Source organism: Platalea leucorodia (genome assembly GCF_965183815.1).
Source record: "Platalea leucorodia genome assembly, chromosome: 9".
NCBI lineage: Eukaryota > Metazoa > Chordata > Aves > Pelecaniformes > Threskiornithidae > Platalea > Platalea leucorodia.
Genome location: NC_138831.1, coordinates 25,010,489 through 25,029,437, shown reverse-complemented (window position 1 = coordinate 25,029,437; position 18,949 = coordinate 25,010,489). Strand labels below are relative to the sequence as shown.

The following is an 18,949-nucleotide window of genomic DNA, read 5'->3' as shown; positions in this document are numbered from 1 at the left end:
TGGAGGGTCCAAACTCCAAGCAGTCGAGATGGTACCCAGTGGGGCACAAGCTGCAGCCACAGGCAGGGTTAAGCCCAATCACATTTTGGAACACAGGCCCAACACCAGGCCTGGTGCGTGTATGCATGTGCCTACAGGAGCATGGGAAACCACTCAGAGTGCAGCAACAGCGAGTTACCTGGTCCTTGAGATGACACAGAAGAAAACAAGATCAAGGCATTTTCAAAACAGCATATGAACAACCTCCAAGTTCTTCTGCCTGTGTTTTTTTAACACTCAATAGAATTGATGATTATGTCTTCACATAGGGAGACTTCCTCAACTCTGAGACCAAAAACCTACAAGCTTGCCCCAAAAACAGGGCTGGATGGAGTTCACCATTTCAGGCTTAGAGCAGCTTCATCAACCCACTACTTCAGCTTTAGTGTAAAGTATTCCTTCAGCTGTACTTAGATTAAAAAGTCTGAGCAAACCCAAATGCAGAGAAACCCTGGACTCACAGACCTTGTTTTCAGGAGCTCCTCAGGCTGTGTCCAGCTCCAAAAGCAAAGAGACACATTAGAGACTACAGTGGAGGAATGCCTGCCTGGGTACTCACACACAGACACAGCTCTGCACTAGATTAGCATAAAATAGCTGCATCTTCTAAGTCAGTGAATGACTAGTAGACTCCTAAATCACCCAAACAGAGCAACTCTTTCCTCACCCCTAGTCTTCTACTGACTTCTAGTCATCCATACATCTCCTCATCTAGCTCCTATAACACCCTGAGCCCATCAGTTACTAAGTTGGTGAAGCTGCAGGTAATTAGCTCCCAGGTACACGTGATTGCCTAAACTACTTTTGCCCACTGGCTTGCATTAACTGTTGAGGTCACTATCTGCCTGGCTTGGATGGGCCCCGCCTGGAGCACACCCCAGTGGGACCTGGAGATCTGAGCTTCCCTCTGAAAGCGTTTCCCAGACCTCTGTCCAGAGCTTGCCAGGCACCTGTTTACATCACTGAGTTGATTGATCACAAGGTGATTGATCACAACAAGGCATCTGTCACCTTTATATTGCCACAAGTGTTCAAAACCAGACAAGACTTACTCTGGAAACCTGCCCCAGACTGGTGGCACGGTCAGCCCTGCCAGGTGGGAAAGGTGGCTCTCACCCTTCCTGAGCTCGGACCTGCTGCAACTCCTTATGTAATTTACTCCTCACAGAGAGAAATTCTGCGGCAGGCTATTTATTGCTCGTTTTGCAGTCCCATGAATACATCTGTAAACTGAGAAGTTACTGTGGTTGCTGATGATATGATATATTGTGGGAGTGGGCCAAGAAGAGCCCAGGAAATTAACTGGCTTTGTGAATGTTGTTTATTTATTTATTGTATTTTTTAAACACCCTTTTAGGATGTAGAAGATTCTTAATACAGGGACCGTTGGTATATTAACCTCACATTTTTGCTACTGAAAGGACTCTCTAGTCTGACTTCTACAGGAGATGTTTTGACAACAAAACCGTGCAGCTATGATTAGCCTGATAAAAGGGAGCCACAGTTGGAGTATTGATGGTATGTGCATCTAGGATCTAGTTACAAAATAGGCTTTTAACCACATTCTCCCTTGTGAATTCATGTTATCAGAGGCCATCTTAAAAAAAAAAACCAAAAAAACCCCCAGACATTTCTTTTTCATTTTACATGGGTATGTTTCTTGTATTTCTTTATGTTTATGAAAAATGAGACATTAATAACCTTGACCAGAACCACACACTGAGCAGACAGACATTGTGCAAACTTCCTTACTTAGCTTCACTAACCCATGGCAGTGCAGAGACCAGGAGCAGCAGTGAATCTTTTTAACTAGAGGGAACTATTGGATCCCATTGTGGTTTCGTGAGGGAGTCCAGAAGGATTGTATTGAGACCAACAGACTTTTCAAGCTTCTTTTTTTGATCTAATTTATTTTGAGACTACATTTTCAGTGCTGATTAGCTAGTGTACTATATCATTGCACTGCCTAACCCCAAAAAACAACCCTGACAAACAATTAACAATAGAAACACCATTGTGGCAACAAGTGATGGATGGCTCAAGGGTGTAGCTTGGGCCTAGTCTTTGTTCAGAAGAAGGTTGCTGCTGCTAAATAAAGAAATGGGTAGTAAAAGGTGAGAGCGAACAGATCATATCTGGCATAAAACTATTTGCTCTGCTGGAGGGTATGTTTCCTCGTAGCAGCGAGCATCTCAGGAGAGACAGGCGAGCCCCATGGCTCAGGGCAGGCTACAAGTCAGAAACTGCCACGCACCAACCCTCCTTCTGCCATAGGCTGGGATGAAACAGTCTCTCAAGGTTTCTACTCTTCCACTGTGGGCGAAATATGGTGTCTGCTTGCCTGCAGGCTGGGTGGTGAGGGGTGACTGCTCTCTCCCAGGATGTACATTCAAGATTTGTACACAGCACCTGTAATTTCAGGCCTGCAGAGACCCTCTGCCTCACTCTGACCTCCCTCACTCCTTGGAGTTCTGCCACGAACGCCCAGCTGGGCATCCTGGTCTGTCTGCCAGCCTGTGCCCAGCAAGAACCACATCCCAGTCCAGTCAGGCTGCCCAAAGTCTGCTCGAAGGGCTGCTGATCACACACTGGGGTGCATTCCCCAGAAGCAGGGTCAGCTTGACTCTCCCAGCTGCCTCACACTCTCTCTCTTGTAGAGTCAAACGAAGGTGTTTGGAAAAGGCCTGCCGCTTTCCGATGATGCGGGCAACTGTGCTTCATGGAGTAGCAAAAACTGCCTCGTAAGTTCCCGCAAAAAGACCGCATAGTTCTTCCAAGAATCCAGAGAGCTGGTTTTTCACCTGCAGACATTTTATGAACCAGGAGCTCTGGGATTTGTTTTTAATCCTTTTAAGAGCACAGTCTCAAGTCCATTTCTATTGCCACAGGCAATTTCCTGATTCCTACTTTTCTGTCATAAATTTCTAATTGTTGTTCCAAGTTTTGTGTTAATTTATCAATTTGCCTATAACTTATTGCTGTACTCTGTTAAGAGAAATAGAATAATTTATCATAATGCCTCATATCAATTTTATTATGCAGATATTAGAAAGTAATAAATATAAAGATATAGTGTAAAAAACGAAGCTGGATATATATGCACTGTAAAACAGATGGTAGGTAAAGGTTAGTTACTACAGACCACTGGGAAGACCACATGGTTGGAAGGACCATTTAAGGTCTGCAGCATTTTAAACAGTGATTAAAATGTTTGAGAAACTTTGCCAAACAAGACAAACTACCCTTCTGTAATCTGCACAGGAATGTTATTTTATGTATGCTTCACATACACATGCACACATGCTCTCATATATCTAGGTCACAATTTTTTTAGGAACAAACAGAGTAAGAGAAAGTCATTGATTAGTCCAGTAAATTATTTATCTTCATTTTCTGAGGAGCCTTTGCCAATTTCCGCTCTTATTGAACCCTAAGACAACAATTTGCCCAGCCTTGACCTATCCCATACCCCTGTGCTGTCTTAAACAGCTGACTTGCTGAGGTTGAATTAGACAAAACATCTCTAGCTTCAGCATAAGAAATAAATTAAAAAAAAAAGTAAAAATAAAGCCTAAAGAGCTCCTGGACCATGTTTTATGTGCTAGGTCACCATAGTGGGGAATATGAACTGAAATTCTGAAGCAAATTTAAAATGACCTCCCAGTTGTTTTAGTTCTCAGAGGTTTGCTTTGGGGGTAGATTTGTTCTTTGGAAAGCAGGTTTAGTTTCAGGATGAGACTCCTGAGACTGTTTGTGCCCATTTCTGCTCAAGGACTATTGAACCAACATGACCAATTGTACTAACAGCAACAAAAAAAGCAGCAACCCCCACCTCCACTGTGTGTCCCTGAGTTCTCTTCAGCAGCAGCTCCAATGCTCACCTGCAGTATTTTGGTGATTGCTTTGAATCGCCCTAGCCCTTAGGAGCCCAAGTGGTGGATCAGGACATCATTGTATGGAGCTATATAGGGAGCAAAAATTAAAAACCTTCATTCACAAATTTGCACAGGCAAAATACGTGCTTTGGTGACTGGCTGCAATGATGGGAATGATGTGCAAAGGGGACAGTGCACTGAGCACATCCACTTTTCCTTGCAGAACTGATAAAACTTCTGTTATACTGCTGCTTCATGCAGGACCATGCCACCTTGCCTAAACCGCTGGCCTATATACCTCACAAGGTGAACATCTCAATATGTATTTGCTGCAGGAGCATGTTTTGTGCAGGGTACACCGGTCCTCCAAAACCCTCTGGTTGTTACACACCTGTCCCCATTGCTTCCCCACACACACAGCCAGGAGTGCAGGGCATAATGTCTGGGGCTGGGGTCACTGTTAGCATCAACACAACATGTTCCTTGCTGATCTAAGGAGATGATAGACAAATGCAAATTGGAATAATGTCTTTCTGCCTATGGCACTTTCCTTTTCTGGGGGGTTTCCCTCCCACCCAAAGAGGACAGCCCTAAGCCTTGAATTTACTTCTCATGAATATATGCTGCCTTATATTCACGCGTATAGGTTGTGCGCTCTGGCTTGTGTCTGGCGCTGGGCGCTTTATTCCACTTGAGGTTGCAAAAGGCTCGGCGCAGCTGCTCCCGCCGCCCCTAAACGCCCTGCAGGTGCCGGGGGCTGCCCGCCCTGCCCGCGGCTGCTGCCCCCGCCGCGCCCACCAGGTGGCGCCCTGACAAAGAGTTTGCGAGCAGCGCGGGCTGGGCCCCGCCCGCGGGGCTGGGGGCTGCTGCACCCCACCGACCCCCAAATTTAATTTCGTTCTCCGCTCAGGGCCTGGGGCCGGCCGGCCGCTGGCTCCGGCTGCCCGTGGGAAGGACGGCCCGGCCCCGCCCGCGGTGAGAGGCTGCCGTGCGTAAAGGTGATGGGGAAGCATCTGCTGCAGCGGGAAACGCTGAGCGATGGAGAGGGGGGGACCCCCCTCCCTGCCCGGGCACTCGGCAGTGACAGGCCCTCCAGGACTGCCGCCCGCCCCGCCGGCCGCCCCCGCCGCTCCGACCCCGCTGCTGGGGTGGTCCGGGGGAGCGGCGGGGCCGGGCGGGAGCACCGGCGGGGTCGGGCCGCCGCTCCGCTCCGCTGGCTGCTCCGCCAGAGGGGCTTCAACCCGGCTTCCTAGGAGGGATCCTCAGAGCCTTCCACTGGGTTTTTTTGTTTGTTTTCAGAAAAACACTATCAGCAGAACAATTCCCGCACCACACCCCTGTTATCATTTAGGTAACCTCCCTGTTTGAAATATTTTAAGTGGATAATAAAATAGTCACCATATCCGTGTAAATTCCCGCAACGAGGAGCCGGGATACTCCTCTCGGCCGAGCCGCCCCCCCGCGGCAGGAAGGCGGCTCCGCGGAGCGCCCCGGCAGCCGCAGCTGCCTGATCCCCCGTGGGGTCGTCCCCGGCGCAGCCAAATCCTGCAGACACCTGATGGGAGCCCACTGCTACGCAAGGGCCCGGCGGGACACCCGGCTGCGAGCGGCCAAGCGTCCCTGTCTCTGTCATTAGAAGGATCGATCAAAAAATAAGCGGAGTGGGCACCGCAGGTATATACACAGGTTTTGGGCAACACAGGGCTTTTTCCTTGCCCGCGGGTGGCCGGGGGGCCGTCGGTGCCACCCCTGACCCGCCCCGGTGCGGGACAAAGCGGCGCTCCCGAGGATGCTGCGGGCTGCCCGGGGCTCACCCCGCCGCGCCGGTTCATCGCGGCTCGGAAAACCGGGAGGGACAGTATCAGCACGTTAGACGGGGGGAGGCAGAGCGAGGGGAGGAGCGTCGGGGCCGGGGCAAAGGCATAAAACCGGCCCCAGGTGCTCGGCAGCCCCGGCGAACGGGCGGCTATCGCGGAGTAAAAACTTCAGCCTCCCTCCCCTGTGCCGGCCGGCGCGGAGCAGCGCGGGGTGCGGGCGGCCCCATGCCGCCCGGCGGGCCGGGGCCAGCCCCGGGGGCACCCCCCGGTGACACCCCCCGGAGCCCCTGCCGCTTTCCCCCGGGCCGTGCCCGCCGGAGGAGCCGCGCTCTCCGCCCGAGGAGGATCTCTGTGAGCCTCCTTGCAGGCAGGTGATCTGTCTGCCATTCCTTGTTACCCTTCTTCCCACCTCCCCCGCCTTTCTTCCCCCCCGGCTGGACAACTCCCTCCTTTGGAGAACACGCCCAAGTAGCTGAAGAAGAGAGAAAGGGAGGAAAGAAAAAAAAAAGGGGGGGGGGGGGGGGAGAGAGAGAGGGAGATAGTTAACATTGAACCTGGGGGGAGCGCCCGGAGCCGCTGGCGCTCAGGAGGATCCCGCAGCCCATACATTGCCAGCAATAAAGCGCTACGTGTGACAGGCATACAAATCCGGGAGCGAGGGGAAAAGAGAGCGAGAGGGGCAGGCGGCCGGCCGGAGCGGAGAGCCCCGGCGGGGGGCCATGGTGAGTGCCCGGCGGGGCTGGCCAGCGCGCAGCGGCGGGCGGCGGGGGGCGCGGCGGGGGCTGCCCCTGCCCCTGCGGGCCGGGCTGCCCTGACCCGCGGCGGCTCCGCCAGCCACGGCCCCGGGCCCGGAGAGCGGCAGGCATCGTTTCGCATGTTGGGCTGAGACACGGCAAGCAAGGAATATGAACAGGAAAACAAGGCGCTGGATCTTCCACATCTTCCTGAGCCTGGGGATCGTGTACATCAAGATCGGGTAAGTAACTTTTTCTTTCTTTCTTTCTTTTATAACAATTGCGCTCTCTGTCGCTCTCAGACTAACCTGCCCAGACCTGTTACTATTTAACTCGGGAAGTCTCAAAAAAAAAAAAAAATTATGATGGTGGTGATCACGAGTATTTCTTAGAAGACAGGTAGAGCCCCCGCACCTCTGAGCCACCCTCGGGGGCGCAGCCTCCGGCCGGGCGAAGTGGCGACCCCGGCGGCGTGCGGGGCCGGGGGGGACCCGGGGAAACCCCCCGGGGCAGCCGGCCTTTCTCCGCCCCAGGCTGCGCTCCCCGGCGCGGGGTGCCGCGGCCGCCCTCGCCCGGCTCCCCGCACGCCACCTGCCGCCGCCCACAGCTCGGGGCGGGCCTCGGCTTCCCCGCACGGCACCGCCGCCCGCACCGGGAGGGGGACGGGCAGGGAGGGCGGCGGGTCTCCGGTCTCACAGCATCGCTGGCCCCGGCCCCTCCAGGTGTGCCCGGCTGCGGGGGGGAGGCGGCGCAGCCCTGGGGCAGAGAGCGCTGGTTGTCCCCCTTCCCTCCCTCTGACTGTTCAACAGGAGAGCGAAAACCCTCCCAGTCCCTTGCCTATGCGTGGCCTGGGCACGCAAAGCTGCTGCATGCACTTTAATTTACGAATGAGGAAGTTGGGTCCCGTTTTGGCAGGAGCCCACGTGTTCCTTATCTCCTGCTTTGCCTGCAGAGAGAGGGAGAGGGAAGCGACAGGGGGAAAAGGCGGGTGCTTTCCGGGGGCACCTGCCAAAGCTGGGCCCTGGAGCATGGGAAGGCGGCGGGGTGCTGTGTCCACCTCTGGCATGAGCCTCCCCGCAGCCACCCCTGGTGTCTTGTCGTTGCAGGGGTTTTTCCTCTGTGGTGGCCCTGGGAGCCAGCATCATCTGTAACAAGATCCCGGGTCTTGCCCCCCGGCAGCGGGCAATCTGCCAGAGCAGGCCTGACGCTATTATCGTCATCGGGGAAGGGTCCCAGATGGGCATCAACGAGTGCCAGTTCCAGTTTCGCAACGGGCGCTGGAACTGCTCTGCCCTGGGAGAGAGGACCGTCTTCGGGAAGGAGCTGAAAGTGGGTACGTTGCCTCTCTGCTTGATGCTGACCAGCTCCCACTCGCATGACAGCAAAAGGGGGGTGCGTGGGAAGGGTCAGTGGCACAGCTGTTGGTGTTGGGAAAGACCAGCCAGCTCACAGACCTAGCTTGGGCCAGCCAAGGTATGACCGTCACCTCGAGTGCGTTCACCTGGATGCTGTGGCTGTTGTTACCACCATGACTGACGTCTGTCCTTCCTCCTAGTAGGGTACCTGCCGCGGCCCTCGCTGTGGCTCAGGAAAACACTTTCACATGCGTTAGCCTCCACCACAGTATTTCAGTGTCCTGCTCTCAAAAATCCTTTCTGAAAGATTTTCCGTCTGTGTGCACAGGACGGGAGCCTTATCCATGAACTTAAGGACGAGAAAAAGGTGTTTGATTCTCATTAAAGGTAGTGGTCAGAGACCGAATGCTCAGCGGGGTTAGAATTACATTTCTGGGGTGCAGGCACCTCACCAGTGACACTGGCCTGATGCTTGTACCTGTGAAGTCCAGCAATCAATCTCATTATAAGAGATTCCCACCACATAAAATAGTTCTTCTATAGCAACTGTATCTAGTGCCCTCTCTCCCACCAGAAAGAACGGGTGTGTTCTGGTTTGAGATGTCAGGGCATTTACAAAACCTGTCCCATTCAACAGGCAGAAGATCCCATTTCCAGTTTCTATTTTTTTCAGTTATTGCAACAGTACAAAATACTTTGAAATTCTTAACTAAACCAGCAGGAATACACAAACACAAATACCGGAGGAAACAGAGCTGAGGTTAAAAATCTCATACCCCTGTACTGCAAAACACATAGTAGTGGAGCTTACTCAATGTTTGTTGATTCCACAGCACTTAAAATACAAAGAGCAAGGAAAAGTCTTTTCCAAATATAGGTATAGTCATTTTTAGAGGCATCATTGAAAGCTAATCACCCACAGTATGGCATTCCACATCCAGAAGTCGAAGTTGGGATCTGTGGTTTCAGCCTTGAGGTCTTTCTCCCTCCTCCCCATCTAAAATGCAGGCACAAAACCCCAGAAAATCAGTCAAACCATGTTTAGCATGGTATAAACCACGGATGCTTCATGAGAACAGATGAAGTGACTGAGGACAGAAGCTAGAAGAGCCCCAAGTAGTTGTACAGCACCTGTGCCTGGCTTCTAGCTTGTTGGGAAACCCTCTGGACTGGACTGGCTCCAGGTACCATTTAGTCATGTGTGGACAAATGGCAGGATATGGCCCTCGTTCCTTGCATTCTCATGAAATGCAGAGATACAGCATTGCTGCTTTGCTCTGGAACTCCTGAGAACACCTGGCATTAACTCAACATATATTTTATCACATGTGTGCATGCTGATATGTGTATTTTCCAAAACTTAGAGATATTTAAGGGAAGAACAGAAAGAGAACAAGACAACTAAATTTGAAAGCCCTGTGTGAGTTACCAATATTTCAACACCTTTGATAATCAAACAGAGTGAGTCAAGTAGGGAATGTAAAAACCACCCTGCATGACATTGTGAAACATCTGAAAATGGACCATTTATTCAGATTAGATCATTGTTTCTATTCCTTGAGCTGAACTGTTCCTGTCAGTGTTTGCCACTTATGTCAGTGAAGAGTCCATTTGGATGGCTGACAGGTTTGGGCTCATTTAGTCTAAGAGTAACATTTCCTTAAACATAAAATGTGAGAAGGATTTCTTCTTCTCCCAACAAATCATAAAACTGCAGAGTTATTGTGGTCTGTTGTATAAACATGCAGTTCCTCCCCCTCTCCCAAAATTGAATTATTTAGCTAGCGGGTTATATATAGGTCCTTTTAAAGAAAGTCAATATTAAAGGAAGCAGACTTTGATCTGCCTTTGAGGTGATAACTCTTAATACATTCTATCTATCCATTATGAGGCTAAGATGGATAGGGCAAGTTCATCATTGGTTTCGGAACACAGTCAAGGGTTGAATGGCATCCAAATTATAAAACTCATTTAAAGAATAACCAAAAACTTCAAATTTAAACAGGTTATACATTTACATTTGAAAATAAACTTTGATAAAGATCACACAGGTTTATAGTGAATTTTACTCGCACATAAGACATGCCTGGTGTCTCAAGGATAAAAATACTCAGGCCCTCAAACACCTTGAAATACTATAACGTAACCACTCCTGCTCAGGTTGTCTCCTTGTACTTCTACTTCTTGCCTATCAGCATGTATAGAAACCTAGAATATCTGACACAGCTCATCTTTCTATGGCTATAAAGAAAAAGCATCTCTTTCCTACATTTCTCTCTCTTTCCCTAAGATCTCTGTGTCCGGGTGTGCTCTAGGTTACCATTCAGAGAAATAAAGGCTAATATTTCACTCTGATTAAAAAGGGTAAAACCTGTGTGCCATAAAGCCGTAAGTCAAATTTGGTGCCCTCGAACAGGAGATCAGTCCTGTGTGCCCTACCCTAAAAAGGAAAGACAGAGAGACGTGTGACATGAAGGACCGTTTACCCTGTAGGGCGTATTTTAAGGTTACTGTGCACAAGAACAATCCAGGTTAACATTAGGGATATTGTACCCCTGTAGCTTTTTTAATTAGCAGCAACACCTCTAGATTCTCAGTCCTTTGACACGGTGTGTATTATAAAATACTATTCAAACAGCAACTAATACATTAGTACCTTTTATAGCATTCAAAGACTGATTATATTTCTCGGCCAATTGCATCCGTAAAGTTATTGCCTCGGAAGTACGCAGGGCACCTTTGTCTTGCCACTTGCAATAAAGTCAGTGGGCCACACGTGACCTCATTCCTCTTTCTCTATTAGAGGCCTTTGCTCTGCCTCTGGAGTGGCACTGATGTACTTGCTCTATGATTAGGATATGACTTCAGAATGACAGTAATGTGGCTTGCCTTGCTACTGCACTGCTGAACATGTGTGGCGAGCAAAGTCTAATATCAATTTGGGAGGATGTGCTTAAGTAACTCTTATGCTAATAGGATTTGCCTGTGTTAGTTCATACAAATAAGTTCCCTTGGATACTACAGAACTATTTGCTAAGCCATGATTTTGATGGCACACCAAGCTAAATCTCTTCAAAACCAGGTTTCTTTACTTTCACCTTTACCGGGTAATCTGTTTTATGAATGTTATGCAAATGTACCGAAATTATTTAAATTCTCTTGTTGACACTGCATGGTGATTCAGGAGGCCTAAGTTCTCCTCGTGGCTCTGCTGTTGTGTGGCTGAGGGACCCTAGCACTCTTTTCCTCTGTGTTTCTCTTTTCCTATTTTTAAAATGGCAACAGGGATACTAGCCTTGGTGATGCACTTTGAAATATGTAGAAGGAAAGCATCAAACAAAATTTTCCTGTTGTAATCTGTAGCATGTGTGGATCTGCATTTTAACAAATTCACATATAATCTGTCTTCCAGTGCTAGTTTAGTTGTTGAGTTGTAGTTAACAACCATTTAAATTCACCCATGCTTCATATGGTATATTTGTAACCACAGACTTGAGTTTCCAGCTCGTTATAGCATGTTTCCAACCACCACACAGCATACACTACCTGTTTCTTGTGTCATTTTATCTAGTTTGTCCTTCAAAAGAGAGATTCTTCCCTACTGACATACTGTGGATATCTTATCGTGACAGCTGGTGACAATAGTGCCAATAACATGAAGAGAAATAACAGAGTAAAAGTGACATCAGTTTACTCCAGCTGAGGACTTGGTCCAGTTACGACAGGAAATGATAAGAGTCACAGTCAAGATCAACACAAGGGTTTTTTTCTAGACAATTCTGTAGACATCTTATTAATAATGTAAAGTCACAAAGAGAATTTTTAAAATAACCATGGAGATGATGCAATGCTGCAATCATGGACATTTTTAAAAACAAACATTTGTTACAGTGGTCAGCGGCTCTGTTCCTGAAGATGGCCACAATCAAAAACAAGGTTTTAAAGCAGGATAGGCAAAAAATCTCCTGCCCATCTCTCTTCAGGTGAAATGCGGTTCAAGCCTAAACATCTGAGCAACCAGGGATGCCTTTAATAGAATCTGAAAATCACATTTGGGCTCTGACGGATCACAGCAAGAGTAGGTGCTATGGCGAAAGCCTTTCATCAGGTGCCTGAGTAGCCCATTTTGCAGTGTGCAGCCTTATGAACAGGTAGTTAATAATAACTTCGCTGTTTGTGATAATCACAAGCCAAGCAGTAACTATCTCAAATAATTGCCTTAGGATATGCATACATTTCATGGTACCTAGAGGACAGCACCATATCGGCATCATAGGGTAAAAATAAAAAACTATGTCCTTTTGTCATAACTGAGCAGCACTGCCACTATTAAATAAGACTTCCTAAGTAAAAATAACACAAACTGTTTCACTGCATCTCTACAAAGTGACACAGCAAAGTGGAAACTTGTTTCAGTGCAGATCTATGAAAAGAAAGGCACTATAGCCTTGCAGAAGCTGTCATGGACCCTGCATGGGAGAGGATGAAGGGAATCAGCCAAGGGCTATGAAGATGTGTGGTGGTCCCCAAAGAGCATTACAGCAAAAATGGTTTCAACCAAGTTTTCATCCCGGTCTTACTAAAATCCACCAATTCCTTGGTTTCTTTTACACCGAAAAACTTTTCAGTATCATCACCTTGATGCCTTCATCCATCTGACATTACTCATGTGAATAAGGAAAGCTGAAATCAAAACGAGAATCCACGTGGACAAACTAGTCTTAAAACTTTTGAGCATAGCAGGACAAGTCAGCACCTATGTATGTTGTGCATAATGCCTTTGACTCTGGGATCATTACAGATGTACCCAAATGTACACATTAAAACAGAAGAGGCTGTTAGCTTTCCTTTATGCAGTACACTGTTAGCTCTACACTGCTCACTGGACTGAATTTAGCAGTGATTTATTTTCCATATATTAGAATAAACTTTTCTATAGCTTCAACAACGTAAAGGAAGAGGGGACATTCCCACTCTTGCCTATTGAAACAAATGAGAACTATCCCAGAAGCCAAACTCTTAACTATATTATTCAGTAGCTATCAGGAACTCTCTCTTTTGCTACCATGCAAAAGAGAAAAAGGTCTAGCTTATTCTTCTATCTGGTCTGGTAGAGTTAAAAGAAAAATAATAGAGTAAAACTTCATTTTGTCACCGTGTTAAAGACAAACACTTTTGAAAACATGCTGGTACGAGTGTGTTCAAGAAAGGATTTAATCTCCAATAATTTTCTAGAGCTTTTTGATTTTAAATACTGGTGTAGTCTCTTGTGTCAGGTTCTAAAGTCTGATTCTTTGAATTACAAAATAACAGACCAAGTAAACACCCACTGGTAGATCATCATGAAAATGCTGCTGTTTTCATATTGCATGGAAGATTACCTGCACAAGTCTGTGGGAAACTGGGTTCTAAGTGCTGCTGCACTGTTCAATGTGGTCAATATTTAGAAGAAGGATTGATAAATACTCTGTTTTCTGAACTAGTGGTGTTAGGAAATGCCTGAGATACAGAGAAAAGAAATGTTGTAATTAACAGGAGTCTTGCTATCTACTCAAGCAGGGTCAGGATTTGCATTTCTGTGCTAAGTTTCCAGCCCTTACAACCAGTTTTAATGTCAGTATCTTGCATGAGAACAGTTATTTGCAGGCAAAACAGCGCCCAGGCTGAAATATGGCCTGAACATCCAAAACCTAGCATGCTGCTTTATGCCAAAAAGTCAATCTTTTTCAGCAGGGACTGTCACAGTAAGATAAAACATTGCCCCAAGGTCACTGCAGTTGGAATTCCCATCAGAAGGTTTTCATACCTGCCTTCAGATGTGTCTTGTGAGTACATGTTTCAAAGAAACAAAAAGATTACATTTCATTAGAAAGGTAGAAGAGCTATCTCCTATTGCAGGGTCAGTATGTGGGGTTTTCTACAGTAAGGCAGTGGTGTGGAGGGATCAGAGCTGTCTGAAAATTGGAAACTGTTGTTTGAACTCCAAAATACTGGCTGTAATTTTTGTAATGTGCATGGCTTGAGTAGTAACTTTATGTTTAAAGGGGGTAGTTGCAAAAATAGTCATTATACCTGGAGTGTTTCCTCTCCAAAAATTTCATGTGTTGATGAAACAAACTTTAGCTTGTGAAAGTGGGCAGCGACTAAAGTCTCAAATGCCTCTTAGAGCACCTCTACTTATTTTATTTATTGGTACTAATCTTTGCAAAGAACATGCTGCCGATTTATAGGGAACTGTCATTTTCAAGTAAGTACAATATTTTAAGGCACCAAACCCCTCAAAACTTTGAACCATTACAGAAGGGAGAAGAAAAATAGGAAGGGGATACTTAAATGATTTTTTTAAGCTACCATTTTTATTAATCACATATTCTAGGTTAAAGAAAGATAAAAATAAAAAGCCTGCAAGCCCATACATAGTCTACCAAGAAAGGAGGACGTACACCCCAAAGTAGGCAGAGGATGAGTTCTGTTCTTTGTTTTTCCTAGCTATGAGTTATGACCTCTATAGAGAGATGTGAAGTAATGTTAGCTATGGCACATAATTGGCAACGTACGTTGTATTTTCCATCTTTATATTTTCACAATCATATTTCAGCTCATGTCACTGCAGATAACTCCCTCTCTGACCCTTTGGCTTTAAATAGCAGAAAATACAACCCATGTTTTCCAGTGAGATAAATAGAAATTTGTCTTTTTTATTTCACAGCTTAGTCAATTTATGAGGGGGACTGATAGGGTGGGCCAAGCTATTTAGAAACATACTTAGATCCTGAGAGGTGAACTGCTGAGCACCTACTGACTTCCTGCAAGTAAATCCACTCTGTATCTTGCGGGCTTAGGTCCTCTTTCCCATGCAACACTAAGTTATTGTGCTTCTTTTTAAGACTAAGTTCTCATTTATGATCAGTGTGGATGAAGCTTTTTACAAACTGTTCAAATTTTAAGATTAAACTTAAAAAAATTAAGTTAGCTACATTGAAACCAGAATGCAGACCACTCTTTGCAGCTGATACACAGGCAGACCACTTGCTGATCAGCCAAAGCCCAGTCCCACAAACATTTCTACACAAGAGCAAAGATACGTGTGTGAGTGTTTGTAGGATTAATGCTCCAAGGTTGCATGAGTTGTATATAAGTATGCTCAGTGTTAGGAGAGCCACCTGTGCTGGTAATATTTATATTTTCACTTACTTGTGATAATCTTAGTGCTTCCCCTGATGACATCTGACACTCTGTGGTAGTGGTTGACTGTGCAGAGCTCAGATACAAAGTTAAAGACAGCTTGGGATTGTCACATGCCATCCAGTGAAGGGTCTAAAGACAGGACTCCAGTACTTTGGAGGACGATTTGCATCAAAAGAGCAGAGCTGCAGAAATATTGGGAGCCACGGACACCAAGCTATCTGCCATCAAAGCAAATGGAGCTGCAACACACAGCACACCTTATTTAAGACCAGAAAAAAACAGAAAGAGCAGGGAGATATTTGTATCTGACATATGAAGAAAAGCCTCTGTGTTCATATAGCACTTGAAGCACTTGTCTAGGCTGAGGACAGCCCCGGGGTCTGGATGGGGGGAGGAGAGCCAGGCATACATTGATGCCCACATCCCACTTCCAGGTTGAGTGTTGATGGGTGGCACTGCTGGGGACAGGCGCAGGGAGTGCCTCTCCCCTCCCCACCAGCCCCAGCACATCTGCACTGAGCTTGAACATCGCTTACGGCAATACAGCGGTTACACCTGGAAATGCTGCCATGCTATTAGATCACCAGCCTTGTAACTGACCAGAGTAACCTCTGAAAGACTGCTAGATTCTTTTCTGACGTTTCTAATGCTTGGAGTTTAGCTCTGGTGTGTGTTTAGCCCCTGCTTATTCTAGACAATGAGAAGAACATGTCATTCAGGAGCTAAAAGGACAGCTTACAATTCTTGTACACATATAGCCAACTCCCTCCTTTTCTCCACAACTCCTGTAGGTCTCAGGCAGCCGTCATTCTTTCTTTTGCCAGTTTACTCATCACAAGTGGTTTTATGCACCCTTACATGTCACTGGCTGGAAAAGCCTCCACAAAAATCTCTTAAGTTGACCCAACATCAGGATCTGCTGATCTGTTGATACCAGATCATGATTTGCACCAATGCTCCACAAAGATCAACAATGCATATTCATTATATGCATTTTAAAATTAATTTTTTACTTCTTTTTCAAATCTTTAAAAAAAACAGATTTTAATCCAATTGCAGTTTATGGATGGATTCAGTAGGAACTGAGTGCAAGAAGAGTTAATTCCTAGGTCTCCACCCAACGCTTCTAGCGAATGGTTCAGAAGATTGTTCAAGAGACCGTTTGAGTAGCTCATGCCAATGAGTACATTTCATATAAACTTTCTTCAAAAGGTCTTTTCTGATCTCACTGCTGAAAACATACCAGTTCACTTTTCCAGCCACTGTCTGATCTTTCTAACCATCTAGAGAAGGTAATGACTGCAGATTAAGGTTTTCTACACCCTTTCAGTTATACAGAAGAGTGAAACCCTTGATGTTACCATCAGCCTACTGACTAACTATTTTTGCTAGGAAAGAAGCATTTTGCTTATTCTGGTCATTAGCCAAAGTGGGCTCTCTGTCTCACAAGATGTGATGCATTGCTGCCAGTTCTGTTCTTTCCTTACCCTATCTTTTGTACCATATCTCCTGCTTTGCTAACTTTTGTCGTCCTGACCCAGAAGTGCTGTTCCCACCTATGAAGTATTTTGTGATGCTACAGTCACCATCACCTGCAGCTTAAAGTAAATATGAGAGAGTCTCAGTATTGTGTTGATATCAAAGCCTGACCTTTTTCTAACACTAAGATCTTGAATTTTTTACTACTAAATTTTCAGAGTGAAAGTAAGGCACAGGTCTAAGTTGGCTGTCAGAATTGATGAGGTTACACCTTTCATCCTACCCATATTTTGAGATTAGACTGCATGTGGAGCAGTACTTCCCCAGTGAGCCTGCTCTAGAGCATGAGAAGAAGCTCAGAGGAAACAAACTTGCCTGCAAGGAGCAGCTGCCTGAGCATACCTTGTTAAAGCAGTGTTTCCCTCTGAGATTCTCCAGGCATTTCAACTGCCTGCTAAAATCAGAAGTAGAGCAGTAGTATTTGTTATTGAAAAGTGGCAGGAAAACACATGTTCTCATGTTATCCCATTTGGTTACAAAAACCCTATTACACTGTTTTGGTATCTAAAGCACTGTCACAGAAGAGGCTCAGAATGAAGTAAGCCTAGCCCTGCCCTGTATGCTGATGTTTCTATGAGCCAGACAAGGGTAATGAAGCTTAAAAAAGTGAATCATTTAAGGAAAACAGGGATAGTTCAACGCAGACATGACAAGCCTGTGCCACTTTATCAATACTGCACAAGTGCCAAGGTACTTCCTACCTCGATCAATTCCTCCAGACACTTGCTTTGTTTACCTTGTAATCTGCTAACTTTTAGTTTTAAAAAGCTGCTAAACATTTCCCCCAAACAAGACAAACTTATAAAATAACTTAATTTGTGTAATATATTTTATGATCAAGCTTGACACTGGATTCTGATTCTGCTTGTGCTAGTTTTATACTCCCTGCGTTGAATTCTTCTCCCCTCTAAGAAACAAAAAAGCTGCTGAGTCTTTACAGTGTTGAGTGTGTCCGATTAAAATGATCTCCCAGTTGAAAACAACTTGTGCTAGGTCAGAAATCATGCAACCAAAGGAAAACCAGAACCAGATTCAAATTTCAACTCAAAATATTTTTTTGCTGCTGTCCCATTTTTGCTGCTTCATGAAACAGAAATCTAGTGTAATGCGTTGCCCCTTCAAGGAGGGACCCTCTGAATGGAAAACCCAGGACTGCTCATTGTACCTTCCCCCGTTTATCAGTGCATTTTTTCATAGTGTTGTACTTAAAATAGTGAGGATGTTGTTGAGGATAAACTGGAGGAGGAACTATAAAGATGGCCTGGCTGGTCCTGGTGGGACCCCACTTCCACCTGCCTCCTCTACTCTCCCCACGCAGCCACACAGAGGCACTGAGAGTACAACTCCAAATACACCTAAAGCCTGGGATTTCTATCCCATGTTCAGATTTTCATGAAAAGCCACTAGTTCTAGAAAGCCTCATCTGCAAAGTCCACAGTCCTAACAATTCAACATTTTATGATTTTTCTTTTTTTAAATACAGGAAAACAAGAAATCCTTTGAGGAACTCTGATACTGGACTATAATTTCCTCAATAAACACAGTGCATAGCAGTATCAATGGGAATATTGCCTATGCTAATAAAAGCATATTAATAATAAAAATAAAAGGGCACAAAGTTGCCTGTTAACAGGTTTTGATTATGTAATCTCATTTTCCATTTTACTTCCTTGCCATAAGGAAGTGAATATTTTTCATTAAAAGAACGATTTAGTGACAAGTACAGAAATCTAGATCATGTATGTGAAAGGGATGTAGCTGAGAATGAAGTGCGTGTTAAGATTTCTTTCCCAAGTGATTATTTTATTGTGAAATCCAATAAACAGCAGAAATGTGCTTGTTTCATGTATAATAAAATACTGCCAGCAGTTGAAGTCTGCCAGAACTTAACTGGTGGGTTTTTGGAGAAAGGAAGCTGATCTTCCCATCTGTCCTCTCCTAATTAAGAGCCGATTCTGATCCTATTGATGCAAGTGTAGATTTTGTCATTGTAGAAATAAGAGTAGGGGGTAAGTTCTTAGGTTGGGAGATCCAAGAATTTTTAAAGGCCTTTTTTTTTTATATACATGAGCAACCTCCGCAAACCTCCTTATGTTTTGAAAGGGCCCTCTCTCAGCAGAACTGGTTCCAAAAGCCTCGCAGATCCCATATGATCCACATGTGGGAAATCCACACACCAGAATGCAAGAAAGCTTCAAGAAGATAAATTAAATCATAGATTTGAAGTGAGAACACCCCCCAAAAAACAGAAGCCTGTCATTATAGCCATATTGCACAAAATAATACTGGCTTAACGACTTCCTCACAGCCCTCTGGTGAGGCTGTTACTTTGCCTTGCTTTTGTCATGGTACCTATCATTGTTCCATCCTGTGAGAAATTTTGAAATTAAAACCAAAACTTA

At 45.7% G+C, this 18,949-nt stretch overlaps 1 protein-coding gene across 1 annotated transcript in view; it reads left to right on the top strand.

Moving 5' to 3' along the window:
- Positions 1 to 6,636: 6,636 nt before the first annotated feature.
- The window catches only part of WNT7A (Wnt family member 7A), a gene marked incomplete at both ends in the record, with an annotated part of 35,433 nt that continues 23,120 nt past the window's right edge, over positions 6,637 to 18,949 (top strand). Inside the window, 2 exons of the mRNA XM_082321686.1 lie at positions 6,637 to 6,707; positions 7,572 to 7,798. Coding sequence (XP_082177812.1) covers positions 6,637 to 6,707; positions 7,572 to 7,798 — 298 coding nt within the window. The remainder of the gene's footprint in view (positions 6,708 to 7,571; positions 7,799 to 18,949) is intronic.